At 38.6% G+C, this 15,862-nt stretch overlaps 1 protein-coding gene across 4 annotated transcripts in view; it reads right to left on the reverse strand.

Annotated features, from left to right (window-relative positions):
- The window catches only part of SYDE2 (synapse defective Rho GTPase homolog 2), a 41,337-nt gene extending 25,506 nt beyond the window's left edge, over positions 1-15,831 (reverse strand). For 2 of the 4 annotated variants that reach the window (XM_069596089.1, XM_069596108.1), the window contains exons 1-3: positions 14,427-15,831; positions 5,166-5,861; positions 1,952-2,008 (exon numbers count right to left, since the gene is read on the reverse strand). In XM_069596089.1, coding sequence (XP_069452190.1) covers positions 1,952-2,008; positions 5,166-5,861; positions 14,427-15,708 — 2,035 coding nt within the window. In that variant the 5' untranslated portion in view covers positions 15,709-15,831. The remainder of the gene's footprint in view (positions 1-1,951; positions 2,009-5,165; positions 5,862-14,426) is intronic. The other 2 variants (XM_069596098.1, XM_069596114.1) reach the window with 1 other exon arrangement.
- Positions 15,832-15,862: the final 31 nt, after the last annotated feature.

The raw sequence follows: 15,862 nt of genomic DNA on the forward strand, positions 1-15,862 counted from the left end.
TTATGGTGGAAAGAAACATCCCCCTCTTCATCTGCTTTTCTATTCTGAAGGTTTGGAAGGAAGGTAATATAGGTTCCTTTTAAATCTGTCCCACGGCAATATACTTATAACTGTAAACAGTGGATATCAAAGAAAACTAGGGAAATTTTCTATTTTAATGTGTTCACCAATTTTCACATTTCCTACTTTAATATATTTATTTAGAAATTTCACCTATTATGAGAATGATTGATAAAATGCATTTTCTTATAATTTTCAGTTTCTATAAAGAATAAAGTATAAAACGCTTTCAATTTTTTCTCCACAAAAATTGCTTTATTTTTTTCTGAATGTCAAAGTTACTCAGGCTTACAATAAAAAGTTTTTCTAAAAATTTAAAAAGCACAAAAAAACCAGTCCATATCACCAAAAGATTAATCATTGTAAAACTGTACTACCAGGAGATTAATCATGGTAATATAACAGTGAAAATTATATTAAAAGTAGCTCCAACTCTTTGCAACCCCATGGACTGTAGCTTACCAAGCTCCTCTGTCCATGGGATTTTCCAGGCAATAGTACTGGAGTGGATTGCCATTTCCTTCTCCAGAGGATCTTCCTGACCCAGGGATCGAACCCGGGTCTCCCGCATTGTAGACAGATGCTTTACCGTCTGAGCCACCAGGGAAGTCTATTATTATTTTTAAATTATAATATTTATTATTAAAAATAATACCTGTCAACTTTTACTGAGCTAGACAAAGTATGAAAACTTAATTTAATAATTAATATGCACAGAACCTCATTTAACTCTCATAATAACCTTACGAGTTAAGAGACCATTCTCCAGATGAGGAAACTGATGCATGAGCTGTCTAATTTGTCTAAAATCACTTCTGGTAAGTGGAAGAATAAGGACTCATATCTGAAAACAGGCTTTCAGAATCTGTGCTCTAAAATACTATACTTGCAGTCTCTCCATCTTTTTAAACATTTTTCTGTCCATACATATACATCAAATTGACTTTCAAAGACCTTTTTTCAACTATTATTAAGAAGTTAAAGCATTCCACTTAACCTTAAACTTTTAATTCTCAGTTAAAAAAAAAAGGATGTGTAAAGGGTAATCAATTTCATTGAAAATCTGAATATTTCCTAGTAAGTTTTCAAATTAATACAGCAAATTGAAAGTAGCTTCTAAAAATGTAATATATAAATTTAAACTGTGCTTTTAAAGAAAAACATAGTATTATCCCAATTGTTTAAAATTTAAATTAATTTTTCATACTTTATCTAATTATTCCTTATAAGGATCCTTAATGACCCTAGTACCAGAGGCTACTCTATGTAGTACATTTGACAATCAAAATAAGAAAAGTGTTTATTCATTTCAAAAAATCAATAGATTAAATGACCTTTCTTCAAAATATTAAAATAGTCTAAATAGTCCTCTCTCCATCCTTCTCTATGTGTCCTATTGACAAAATAGTTTCTTTATAGAGAAAGGACTATTTTAAGTATGCCTGTTGGGCTTCTCTGGTACGTAACTAATAAGAAATGGAGTGTTTAATAAACTAGACAAAGCATTCTCTTATACTGTAAACTGTAGTACAATTCTACTGGTTTACTGGTCTAAAATATTCTACAGTAATCAGAGTCTTGCTGTAGCATACAATCTATCTATTTTGTCATGGCCTAAAGAAGCTACCCAGTATATAAAATTGTTTTAGGTTTTATTAAATAAAGAGTAAATCTAATATAAAGACTTTTTTTAAAACACATTTCTACTGCAGGCAAGACTGAATTTATTGAAACAAAAAAGCTTTGTTTTTATAAAATCCAAGAGCTGAAATATGACAAACCAAGTTCAACATTCACTTAAAATGAAACCACAATTATACTAATCAAATCACAGATTAGCTATAGCTTATAAAGAAAGAAAAGAAAAGTGAAGTCGCTCAGTCATGTCCACCTCTTTGCCACCCCATGGACAGTAGGCTGCACCAGGCTGCTCCATTCATGGGACTTTCTAGGGAAAGAAAAAAAGGAAAAATCTTTCAATATAAATTTATGAACCAGACTAGGATCAACTGAAACTGGCACATTCCCTTCAGCACCTAGAACAGTAAATGGCACATAGCAGGAACTAAATGTTTATTGAATAATTGAATTAACCAATTGTTAGTTGCCTGTAAACTATAAACTTTTTAGGAAATACAATGTAGAAATTACCTATAATAGTTACCAGCTGTAAAGACCAAGTAAAGATACTATTAATAGTAATCAATCTTAATGAAGCAAAACAGATCATGATAAAGATCACCATAGTAGTAGTGGAAACATTCTATTAACATCTAACAGTAAGGAACCAGTCAAATAGGGCACATCAACCCAATTAAATACTATAAAAATTGGGGAACAATAACATTAATCGACATGTAAGAATGGGGCTTCCCTCATAGTTCAGTCGGTAAAGAATCTGCCTGCAATGCAGGAAAGCCACGTATGATTCCTGGGTCAGGAAGATCCCGTGGAAAAGGAAATGGCAACCCACTCCAGTATTCTTGCCTAGAGAATCCCATGGACAGAGAAGCCTGGCAGGCTACAGTGCATGGGGTCGCAAGAGTCAGACTCGACTTAGCGACTAAACCACCACCACATGTAAGAATACAAAGTATAGATAATAAGTGAAATCAGCAAAACCCAAAACAGTCCTCTATGAGAGCAACTAGATAAAAGGTATATATATATCCAAAAGTTAATAGGCAAAAAACAGTCATAACTGTGTCAGCATGATCATAAAACTGTCATTCATATTAAAAATACTTGAGCTTTCCTATTTCTTAATCAAAACATTATTTTGAAATTTAACCATTCTCTCTGCCTATTTCCCAACAGATTTTTGCCAGTGTTGCTAAAGAAAACATTATCACTTTAGGTAAATAACCTTTCTGACCATATTAAAACAAAAAAAAAGATTGTATAAATAAATTGTCTAAATATCTCCTCTGGTCAACATAGGAATGTACTTGTTATAACAATAAGCTTAGGAGAAGAATAACAGTAAGAAAGGAGACATAATTCACATCCTTCTGTACTTTCAAATTTGGGTGGTTGTTTTTGTTTTTTCGGTAATGTCTGTCCTCTTAACAGATTCACAATTTGCAACAAACATAAAATAATAAAGTTTAAAGACAGTAACTTAAAGTGTATCTCACGTGACATACACTGACTTTCTAACACTGCTCTTATACTTAATGCCCTCTTGCCTTTTCTGCACCATTCCACACCCATCACGATCTGTCTGCCCTTCTCCTGCAAGCTTTCCTCATCACTCCACCTGGATCTCAACCTGTGTTTCAAAGTATTATTTTATATACCATTTATTACTCTTCACATCCACATTACAAAAGAAACACACAGTCACTGTGGAAAATCAGTTTACACTTAGATATGCACACACACAAAAAATTTTAATCCCAACACTGGGGGTTGGGGGTGGGGGAGTCAGGTATTAACATTTCCAGTATAGCTTTTTATTGTTTCTTTCAAAATTAACATCATATACTTCACACTGTTTTTTAACTTTTTTTTTTTGTATCAATGTAACATTTACTCCTTCTCCTCACATCCCTGAGAAAAGGATCCAAATGCAAGTAGTTTATTTGTAAAGTAAAAAAATATCAGCAAGAAAGAAAATTCAGGAGAAAATTCAAGGTGAATTATCAAGCCTGCTACCACTAAGGGTAACTAGAGCTTAATTTCATGAGAAAACTGGGAAAAAAATGTAGAATTATCCCAACAAGGGTGGAGAGAGCTGGTGCAGGCCTACACCAACTCCTGTCAATCAGGAGTTGAAGGGCACTCTCAGGCTGACCTGCAGGAGACTCCCTAACACTTCGGAAGGAGTCCTCCAAGTAGAGATGCAGATAATGATGTTTGGAAGTAGGCTGCCACCATTTAAATAAATAACAACACCCAATGTATATGGACAAGTACTAACAACACCTGCTACACTCCACATAGTTGAATATTCTGTTATAATTTGAAATTTTCTAAATTAAAATGCCTTGATATAAAATAGAACTGCTTTCTTTCTTTTTTTTTTTAGAACTGCTTTCTAAACAACACTTTATAATTACAACTAAAAGTGTTTAGGGTTTCCCTTATAGCTCAGTTGGTAAAGAATCCGCCTACAATGCAGGAGACCCTCGTATGATCCCTGGATTGGGAAGATCCACTGGAGAAGGGATAGGCTACCCAGTATTCTTGGGCTTCCCTTGTGGCTCAGCTGGTAAAGAATCTGCCTGCAATGTGAGAGATCTGGGTTCAGTCCCTGGGTTGGGAATATCCCCTGGGGAAGGGACAGGCTACCCACTCCAGGATTCTGCCCTGGGTCTCAAAGAGTCAGACATGACTGAGAGAATTTCACTTCACTTCAAAAGTGCTTATGCTCTGTTTTCTGGGTACTACATCTGGGACTAAATTTAAAAAGAAGCACAACAGAAATCAAACAAGAATAAAACCATTAGGTTGAACTGTATGAAATATCAGGTTTTTTTCAGGTCAAAAGCTGTTAAATATTGGCAATTTCATATGGTTCAACCTAATATATATTCAGTTACTTCCTTTCTGGGTTCCGTATCTATTGTAGCACCTATTTGCAAAATATTTACTTTCACCTCCGGTCTCTTTGTCTCTTCTTCTTTTCCTTTGTTTCTGAGGAAATGTAGGCACAAAAGTGAAAACTAATGACTACTAGTATACTGAACACAGAATTTTTTACCTGTGGCCAGGCTAGGTGTGAATGAATGAATACATGAAGGAAGCAAAACAAGACATACACAAAGAATACATCTTTTCCAGTCCCCGTGACTCCATGCTTTCAACTAAGGGAAAGGTGATTACTGTCTCGATGGACAGACATTAAACCACACCATACACACTAAAAGTTGGTGTAGGATTCCAGCTCCTTCACCCCTTACAAAACAAAGTCTGTGATAGGAATAATTAAACCAGCATGTACATAAAAGTGTTTATAAATCTTTTTGAGTTTTAGTTTCATGAAAATACACTCACATTGTAAGGAAAGGTTCAAGGCTACAATAAACATCTATACTTAGTTTTAGATACTGCCAAAGAATTGAAAATGAAAGAAGAAATGGCAGATATACGATCATCTTTACCTGAAAAAGGAGATTTCAACATGGGCCTGTCCTCTATAATTATACGTTCTTGCATCTTGTGTCTATGCCTTTGCTTGTACTGCTGCACAAACTCTGTGGGACAGATGGAATCTACAGGATTTATCTCGTTTGACTGTGCGGGCTGAACATCGCCTGTGTGTTCAGAAGGGCAGAGCAAGTCTTCAGTGTACTGCTCTGCTTTCATTAGGTTACTGCCAGATAATACTCTCAAACTGACATCAGGAAACTTCAGAACAGCAGAGTCTGTCTCACCAAAACTCAAGGCATTTGAAATACCAAAGTCATCATCCTCAGGAATGGGGTTGTACCATATTTCTCCTTCATCATCTGCATCATTTTCCTCATTAAAGTCTAACGAACAGTTTCTTGATAATGAAGAATTTGTAGCATTACACACCATATACGTACAATATTCTTCAGATGATTTGAGAAAAGGTTGTGACAGCTGCTGTTTAGGTAGAGAAATAGGTGAAACAGATAAATGACTTATATCTTGGCATTTCCTATTTTCTTCTTCCAAATTAAAAGATCTCAGAGTACTTTGATATAGCCAATTGCGTTTCTTTGACACAGTGATGCTGTTAAGTGGCTTATGACCCCTGAAGCCAATATTATCCTTCAGATCCTTAAGTTCGTTTCTCTTCATTGAAGACTCACAGACATTTTCAAATAAATCTGTTTCAAAGAAAAAAAGAAGGTAGAATATAATACCTCACATACCAAGAAAGATATGTCACTTTAGACCAGTTATTAAAATACTATTTTTAAAAAGATAAAAAGAAAAAAAAGTGTAATATTAATCACATTCAGAGACTAAACTTAAATAAGAAAAACTTTGGATTTTCCACCTAAACATGATTTCTATTATTTAGTTATCAGGTACTGTAAGAATTCTTAAGAAAAACAATAAACAAACTTTGAAACCACCTTTATAAATATCATAGGGCTAAAACAGCTTTATCCTAAGCAAAACATATTTTATAAAAAGCTTGTATAGAATGCTTGGTACACAGCATGCCTTTAATATGAGTAACTTTCAACTCACTACTACAAGAACTTTAGAAACTACAAAGTAATATTATTACCTTTTCACAGAAAGATTAATAAAATCTTTAAAAAATAAATCTAAAGATTGAATAAATCTTTCAAAATAAATGTATCTCATTTATTACTAATTATTTCAATTATCTTACTGATTATTGAAATTTCAAAATAACATTTGTTTTCTAACCACATAATGCAGTAGCAACTCATACAGAGTTTAAGTTCTAAATATCTAGAGCAAAAATAAAAATTAAAAATCCCTAGAAGGCCCTTGATTAGGACTAAGTATCCTGTCTCACAATAAACACAACACAGCTATATTACTGAGGCATAAGCTTAAGTAGCAAGAATACAAGAATGAACAAAATGGTCCCTGCCCTTAAGGAATTCATAGCCCAATGTAGAACATCAAATACTTAGATATGTGCATGTATTAATATAATGGATAAGACTCTAAAAATGTATAACATTAATTACATATAAAGGGGAAAATTTCTACACTTCCAAAAAGTCACATAAAGCTGGCTTCAGTGATAGTCAATAAATTAAATATATATTGTCCATAGTGGAAACAGTGTCAGACTTTATTTTTTGGGGCTCCAAAATCACTGCAGATGGTGACTGCAGCCATGAAATTAAAAGACGCTTACTCCTTGGAAGAAAAGTTATGACCAACCTAGATAGTATATTCAAAAGCAGAGACATTACTTTGCCGACTAAGGTCCGTCTAGTCAAGGCTATGGTTTTTCCTGTGGTCATGTACGAATGTGAGAGTTGGACTGTGAAGAAGGCTGAGCGCCGAAGAATTGATGCTTTTGAACCATGGTGTTGGAGAAGACTCTTGAGAGTCCCTTGGACTTCAAGGAGATCCAACCAGTCCATTCTGAAGGAGATCAGCCCTGGGATATCTTTGGAAGGAATGATGCTAAAGCTGAAGCTCCAGTACTTTGGCCACCTCATGTGAAGAGTTGATTCATTGGAAAAGACTCTGATGCTGGGAGGGATTGGGGGCAGGAGGAGAAGGGGACGACAGAGGATGAGATGGCTGGATGGTATCACCGACTCGATGGACGTGAGTCTGAGAGAACTCTGGGAGTTGGTGATGGACAGGGAGGCCTGGCGTGCTGCGATTCATGGGGTCGCAAACAGTCGGACACGACTGAGTGACTGAACAGAACTGAACTGAACTGAACTAATGCTAATTTACTATGCATAAATAATTAAAACAAAACCATATTTCTAATTTTAAGATCATGCCAGGTTTGTAAACTATGGTCTGTGCTACTTTGAGTGCGTAGACGGTTGATTCATTTTAGTATTACAGCAAGTAAAATATAGTAGTCTAGTAACAGAGTGATAAAAACATATTAAACTTTGAGGAACTTAACAACAACCAAAAAATTTGGTTCATGTATAATAAAGGTTTTCAGTAACCTCCCTTCTACTGAAAAAAATCATTTGAAAATGTAAATTTGCCCTTTTTATAACCCTAAATGTTACCTAATCAAGCAGATTAATTTAAAAACAAAACAAAGCCTTAAACACAAACTGGGCTTCAAGTTCAATTAGTTCCAGAGGCAAGAATAGAGGAACAGACTTAGAAGGGAAGAAATCTCCCATGAATGCCTACTATGTCAGATATTTATTTACTCAATAAATATTTACTGAGTGCCTATTATGTGGCAGGAACAAGAGATAAAGCAATAAGAAAGCCCTTAACCTCCTTTAACCCACCACAGTAATCCTGAGACAGGTTGAATTAGTTCCATAAGCTTCAAACATATGAGGAATATGGTCAAGGTGCTAGCCCTAGGATTCAAACTTAAGTCTGTCTTTAACTTATATGCAGAGTACATCATGAGAAACGCTGGGCTGGAAGAAACACAAGCTGGAATCAAGACTGCCGGGAGAAATATCGATAACCTCAGATATGCAGATGACACCACCCTTATGGCAGAAAGTGCAGAGGAACTAAAAGGCCTCTTGATGAAAGTAAAAGAGAAGAGTGAAAAAGTTGGCTTAAAGCTTAACATTCAGAAAACAAAGATCATGGCATCCGGTCCCATCACTCCATGGGAAATAGATGGGGAAACAGTGGAAACAGTGGCTGACTTTATTTTGGGGGGCTCCAAAATCACTGCAGGTGGTGACTGCAGCCATGAAGTTAAAAGACGCTTACTCTGTGGAAGGAAAGGTATGACCAACCTAGACAGTATATTGAAAAGCAGAGATATTACTCTGCCAACAAACCATGCTCTCACCTGTCTCCCCCACAGCATGCCAGCTACTAAAAGTAGGGAAGTAGGTGACCCTCTCTGAACATGATGATAGTATCAACCCAATTAACCTTATAGGGTGGCTCCTAGGACTAAGTAAGGTAATGTTTAAAATACTTTGAAACTATATAGTACTACTCAGAAAAGTCAAGTAACTTGCCTGAATCACCTATTGGTAAATGGAAGAGGCAGCACTCAAACCGATCACAAAGTCTACATGAGTACACCTGGACTACTACCAAAGGATACCTACCTCCACTCTCTCAGAATCTAATATGCAAACATTTAATAGATATTCAATAAATATCTTGAATTAATTTAATTTACTTTAATCAATGAAACCTGAAGATTCAAGAGTTTGGTTCTGTCTCCTTTACACTTAAAACTAACAACAGTCCTGGACCTGTATCCAGAAAAGACGAAAACTCTAATTCAAAAAGAAACATGCAGCTTCATTTTCATAGCAGCACTATTTACAATAGCCAAGATATGGAAGCAATCTAAGTGTCCATTGACAGACGAATGGATAGGGAAGATGTAATGCATACATACGCAATAGAATATTACTTAGCCATAAAAAGAGTGAAATAATGCCACTTGTGGCAACATGGATGGACCTTTAGATGATCATACTAAGTGAAATAAGTCTAACAAATATAATATGCTACCACTTATATGTGGAATCTAAAAAAATAATACAGGGACTTCCCTGGTGGTCGAGTGGTTAAGAATCTGCATGCCAATGCAGGGGACATGGTTTTAATCCCTGGTCCAGGAAGATCCCACATGTCCTGGAGCAACTAAGTCCATATGTAGGCTTATGAAGAGAAGCCCACACTCACTGCAACTCGAGAAAGCCCAGCTGCAGCAACGAAGACCCAGCACAGCCAAAAATAAAAAATTTTTAAATTAAAAACAATTTTTAAATGATACAAGTGAACTTTTATTTCTAAAACAGAAACAGACTCACAGATACAAACTTATGATTACCAGAGGGGAAGGAGAGATGGGATAAATTAGGAGTTTGCAATTCTGGCTGGAGAGTGATCTGCAATTGATCTGAAGTTGAGAAAGATAGCTTTAAGAAACACTGGGAATTGAACTAGAGGGCACCACTATAGAAGCACTTCTTCATTCTGCTCATCTTTTCCTCTGTGCCTTTTTTGTCTTTTCCTCTCTTATGCCTCCTCACTTTCAGAGAACTAAAAACAGTCTCAAATTTCCCTTCTCTACTTTTCTATCCCCAAAGCTAGCATACAGCATTTTTCTTAAGAGTTTTTATTGTTCCTAAAGTGGTGTCCTCTAGTTCAATTCCCAGTGTTCCTTAAGGCTGTCTTTCTCAACTTCAGATCACTATCCAGCCAGAATCTTAATGACTTGGGACAGGCAATATTTTCACAAAGCTTGCTTGCCTTTCTCTTGGTAACAGCTAAGTGCCAGGTATGGTACCAAACGGATTATCTTTTTTCATCTTCACAGCAGCCTGAAGACTGGGGCTACGCAAGGTTGAGTAACTTGTCCAAAGTCATAAGCCTGGTAAGTGGTAGATTTGATCAGAAACCCAAAATCTCTATTCTACTAGCCATTACATTATATGGCCTCCTCTCTTGCTGATTCTAAAATCTTTTACTTTTATTGGTGCAAGGTAAGACCAACACAGAGAGAGCTGCTTATACTTGTCATAGATAAGTAGTAAATATAAGTTCATGCTTACAAAACTGAAGCAGAAGGACTTCCCTGCTGGTCCAGTGGTTAAGAATTCACCTGCCAATGGAGGGGACATGGGTTCAATCCCTGGTCTGGGAAGATCCCACATGCCGGAGCAACTAAGACCATGGGCCATAACTACTGAGCCCTCATGCTGCAACTACTGAAGCGTGTGAGCCTAGAGTCCGTGCTCCACAACAAGAGAAGCCACCACAATGAAAAGGCTGCTCACCACAAGTACAACAGCAAAGACCCAGCACAGCCAAAAAACAAACAAACAAAAAAAACTGAAGCAGAAAGAGGTCAAGCGCTTTGCTCTAATAAAGGGGTTAGTATAAGTATCAAGTGCCAGAATAAAGTAGAATGCTTTTTCAAAACATTTAACAAAATATCAAGATAGGTGATTGGAGGTACTGAGAATTACAGAGCCTTACTATTCTAAAAATGTATACCAAATAACATCTATACTGGCAGTTTGTTAAAATGTAGAACCTCAAAGTCCCACCCTCATACATATTAAACCTTCATTTTAACAACCAATAGAGATTCTCAAAACATTAAGGACCATTTAGAAATGTAGGACTTTCAAAAAGCAACACAACACTGTTTTCTGCTGAATTTGTCATTCTCAGTGTTTTCCTGCCACCAGCAACTCTGATGTTTTATGGCACTCTTCCCAAAACAAAAAAACAGAAACTAAAACATGGACCTGCTTGCTTCTGGGGCCACGATGGCAGAATTTCTAACAGAAGGATTTAGATGTAGAAGACAGACAAAAATTACTTGCCTACATAGTTTTACTAGTCTTGAAAGGGCTAATGCATGAAAGAATTTATTGGAAAAATCCATAAAGAAAATATAACTCATAAAGTTACAAAAATGGAGCTACATATATTTCAGAAAACAGAATTAGTAGGAATCTGCATTGTCAACTTCAATTTAAGATATAATGCACAAGATCATACCAGCTATTTAATACTACCTGTTACCTGCCCTAATTTTTCTTTTTTCACAGATCACGGAACAAGAAGAGTAGAGTCAAAGTAGGCTAACTGTTTTTTAAAGCAGTAAGGTCAAGCTAGCTCAACTTGGTGCTCAACTTGGAAAATAAACTTTTCCATTTATTTCTGAGTACTATCTGCTAATTAAATTTATAAAGACTTATAATGAAGTATAGTCAGTAAATAAATTTAAATTCCCTTTTACGGCTTGCAGAAACTTAACAGTATTTACTATGGAATGACTTTAGATTTCTCAATTAATCATCTCAACTAGTAACAAACTGGCCAATCTGTGAACACTACATTCTGCATCAAATCACTGGCAGCATTATAATATCAAAAATTTTAATGATTCTTAATAGGAGCCAGAAATCAAAACAGAAAACCACTTTGGCTTCCATTTGTCATATGGTCTCAAAAACTTCCAAAACACCTATGTAGACTAGGTATCTCTGTCCCCCAATATAGTTGTTTCATGTTATAAATTCTAACTATAACTGTATTTTGAAAATCACAAATCATATTGTATAGCAAAATGTGATAGAAACCTTTAGGCTATTTAACATCTTTATACAATCAAGAATGTACTGCTTCATCAGGACTGCCTGGTTAATTTTTTAGAAAACATGATTAAAAACAGAATCCAAGTAACCAATTTGAACTAATGAAAGGTAAAAGTGTAAAGTGGATATAGCAATTGATTCTATTCTAGGAGTCCCTCAACTTTTTTGCTACTCTGAGGAAGTTACTTATTTCCCATCTCCTCAATCCAAGCAATTTAAGAGAATTAATTAGATCAAACCTCTAAGGAAATTTAGAGTCCCTTTGCTTGTGTGTGTGCTCAGTCACTCAGTCATCCGACTCTGAGATCCCATGAAATTCTCCAGGCAAGAATACAGGAGTGGGTGTCATTTCCTCCTCCAAGGGATCTTCCCGACCCAGGGATGTAATCCAGGTTTCTTGAACTGCAGATTTCTTATCACTGAGACATCGGGGAAGCCCATAAAGTTACTTTGACCTTATATTAATAGGGATTTTGGAGTTATAAAGACTTGAGTTTGAATCCACATAATAGTTTGGACCTATATACTAGTATACATAAACCATATACTAGTTTAAGTGACCTTGGGCAAAGTACTTAACCTCTTATTTTCTTTTGCTGTTGCTGTTCAATAATAGCTGTCATACCTTCACGTTGGGGCGGGGGGTGGGGGTGGTAGTGAGGGGATGGGGGTGTAATAAAGATTATATGCAGACCCTTTAAAGTATCCAGAATGTTTTTAGAAAATTGAACTAACCATCAGAAAAAGTAATTTTTTAAAAAAGACTAAATTCTTCAAATCTATACTAGATATATAAACATTGCATAAAGTATTTTTAATCTTTCCTAAAAGATAAACTAATGATTTGAAAGGAAACATCTGAGTAACTTTTTTAAACCAGAGGTTACCTAAACTTTTGTTTAGATTTCTTGTGAAATATCTAATTTATACACAGTAAATATCTAATTTATACATAATCACATAGTAATTCTAATGTCATTTATTTTAAAATTAATTTCATTTACTTAGTTTCTCAATGAAAAAAGTCAATGAATTCATTCTTAAAAGTTACTTCATTTATTATTTTTAAAAAACTTGAATTTTTCCACAACAGCTGAGAATATTAAAAGCCATCAGATAGTAATGTTTAACCTTTGCAACAAAAGGGTAATACATATTTTACTTAAGTTTTATACAGATTTTTGTTATTGCTAAAAGTTAACTGTCTTACAAAGAGTTAACTGTACCAAAATCAGTGGAGATAAAGGTATAATAGCAATAAAATATAATAAATGATTACAAATACTTTACTACTGGAAATGAATACTTTAATATGAACAGCATAAAGTACATCTCTCTTCACAAAAATCTGCATTCTACTATCTTTTTATTTAGATGGAATGGAAAAAGTTTGAGGGAAAATTTTGACAGGTGTGGGTTAAACTTCATAGATTCAGAAAAACTTTTCTAGTTTTGCATACACTTGAAGTGAATCATTTGACTTGTCTTCATTGTGTAATAAAAAGTTTTGTGAACTTTGTTTCTCCTCAGTTTTGTGTTTATTGGTTAAAAAAGTTAATGTGTACAAAACTAGCCCTGTAGGATTTGTAATTCTTACCAGGGAAACAGCCAAATACTGTGAATACTTTTACATTTCAGCATTTAATATTTTTTAAATTATTACTAATATGTAAGTCATTATGTTCACTTAAAGTCTTTAAGAGTGTAATCCAAAAGATCATGTTGTTTTTGGCTCAGTTTGAAGGTACTTCTTTCACAAGAGAATTTTTTGTTATTTACAACTTCAGAGATTTCTAGAATTGATGATGTAAACCTTCAGTGAAAACTAAAAATCACACATATGAAACAGGGAGCAAAATTCCATTATTAGGACAAATATACTTTTTACAAATGACTTTAAATGTCCACACTTTCTTTAAAAGTATATAACACATACTTTTCTTTTGATTAAAATCCAAGTGCCCTTCATTTTCCACAATAAGAAGATTATCTAGAGCTAGGTTTGGGGGTTAGGGAGGGGAGAGAAAGATGAAGATAAGAAACAAGTGAAATCCTACCCGACTAAAAAAATTTTTTTACTATGATAGATTTTTTTCGGTTTACTTTGGCTTTGGGTTTGGGTTCTGTATATGTCTGTGTGCACGAACGCTCCTAGGGTGGGGGAGAGTGAGGAGGTGTAATGACTAAAATGACAGTTTAAAAAGCCCATAAAGTCTAACTTGGATCAAATTCAAATTCACAAACTCCACAAAAGTCTACAGTTCGCCTAGAGCTACAAAGAATAAAAATCAAGGCAGCACCGCCCAACTCTTAAATCCACTAAAAAGTGTGTGGTGAACTTAACCTTTACTCACTGTTGCGCTTAGGAGAAGGTAGGTACACTGGTTCTTAGAGAAGAAAAGACAAAATCCCCAAGTTCCTCATGCCACTGTCAAAAAGAATAAATAAATAAAAGCAAAAAAAACGAGAGAACGTATGATCCTGGGTAACCGGGAAATCGTATTAGGCTGCCATTGACATGACACTCACTTTGGCACGGGCACGTACCTGTCTGCAAAACCATAACCTTCTTCTTCGCTCTAAAACCAAAGCCCGCTCGGTAAACTTTAAGGCTCAAAGAGTTAGCATGTTGATTCCAAGGCATCCTACCTGTTAGCGTAATTCTTTGGTCTGGAGGCACCGACAGGACCTGGCTTTCCCGCATTTTCAAAGCGCCCAGATTTGGAGAGGTTGCCTGAGCACCCGTGCTATCGGGAGGTGTCCTACGGGCGCGACCCTTCATTCCCAAGGACAGCAGACGTCCTTTGTACATCCACTTCTGCAGCTTCTTGACTGTCACCGCAGGCGGCCTGAGGAAGGGGAGCCCCTCCTGGCCGTCCCCTTTGCCGCGGCTTCCCGTGGAGCGGCCAGGGTCCTCGGATCTGGGAAGCCGGGGGCCCGAGGGCGCCGCGGCCCAGGTGCTGCCTCCGCTCCAGCCGTGCATCCCGCCTCCACGTGGCGGCGGCTGGTCCGGCTCCCCGCGCGTACCGCACCAGATCCAGCTGTCGCTCGGCCACCGCTGGAAGGGAGGCGTTTTGGCACCCACCTGGAGGCTGTCGAGACTTCTGCTGCAGGACAGCCGCATCCGAGGAGTCCGTGGGCGGCCTCCCCCCGACTCCCCCGGAGGCGACCGGGGCGGGGACACCTGCTGCCAAGGGCAGCCGCCGCCTCCGCGCTCCCAGTCTCGGGGGCAGGCTCGGCGGTCCGCCGCGCCGCAGGGGGAAGGCGGCTGGCCCGGAGCCCGGGCTCCCGCAGGGCAACCGCGATCTGCCCAGCCCCGGTCGCCCCGCCGCGCGCCGGAGTCAGGGGGCAGGTCGTGCATGGCCTGGATCAGCAGATAATAGGCCTCTCGCAACTGGGTCTGCAGCCTGCCTGTCTCCAGGCGGCCGCCCTCCGCCCCCGGGGAGGAGCCCACGGCTAGGGGAGGCGGGGGCCACAGCTCCGCCTCCGCCCCCTCAGGCTTGGATGCAGGCTGGAAGTCTCCCGGCAGGTTCTCGTAGTAGTCGGCGTCTTCCTCCTCGTCCTCTCCGCTGCCCTCGGAGCCCGGCGGGGCGTACAGAAAGGCACGACTGAGTCCGCGGCCCGGGGGGGTGGCCTCCTTCCAGCCGCGCGGCGGAGGCCCGAGCGCCCCCGACCTCGCCGGCTGCCCTCCCAGGACCCCCGCCTCAGGACCCCACGCCTGAGGCGACGGCGGGAGCCGCTCCAGGTTCGGCCGAGCTCCGCTGGCGCGCTCGCCTGAGGGGGCGTCCCGGGCACTACCTGCGTCTCCCTCGGCAGCCGAAGAGGCCGCCACGGTGGCTGCTGCGGCCGCCCGGAGACCGAGCCCCCCGGTGGCGTGGGGACCCCGTCTTCCCCGGAGCCTGGACAACGTTTTCCTCAGAGGGTCCGTCATCCCCCTCCGCCTCAGCAGCCAGGCTCGCCCCCGGTGCGGGGATAACTCGGAGCCCGGCTCGCGAGAAAGCTGCGCTCGCGGAGGCGGCGGCGGCGGCGGCGGCTCCCCATGACCGACGCTGGCCCTCTCGGGCTCCTCACATACTTGGCATAAC

Source organism: Ovis canadensis, chromosome 1, assembly GCF_042477335.2.
Source record: "Ovis canadensis isolate MfBH-ARS-UI-01 breed Bighorn chromosome 1, ARS-UI_OviCan_v2, whole genome shotgun sequence".
NCBI lineage: Eukaryota > Metazoa > Chordata > Mammalia > Artiodactyla > Bovidae > Ovis > Ovis canadensis.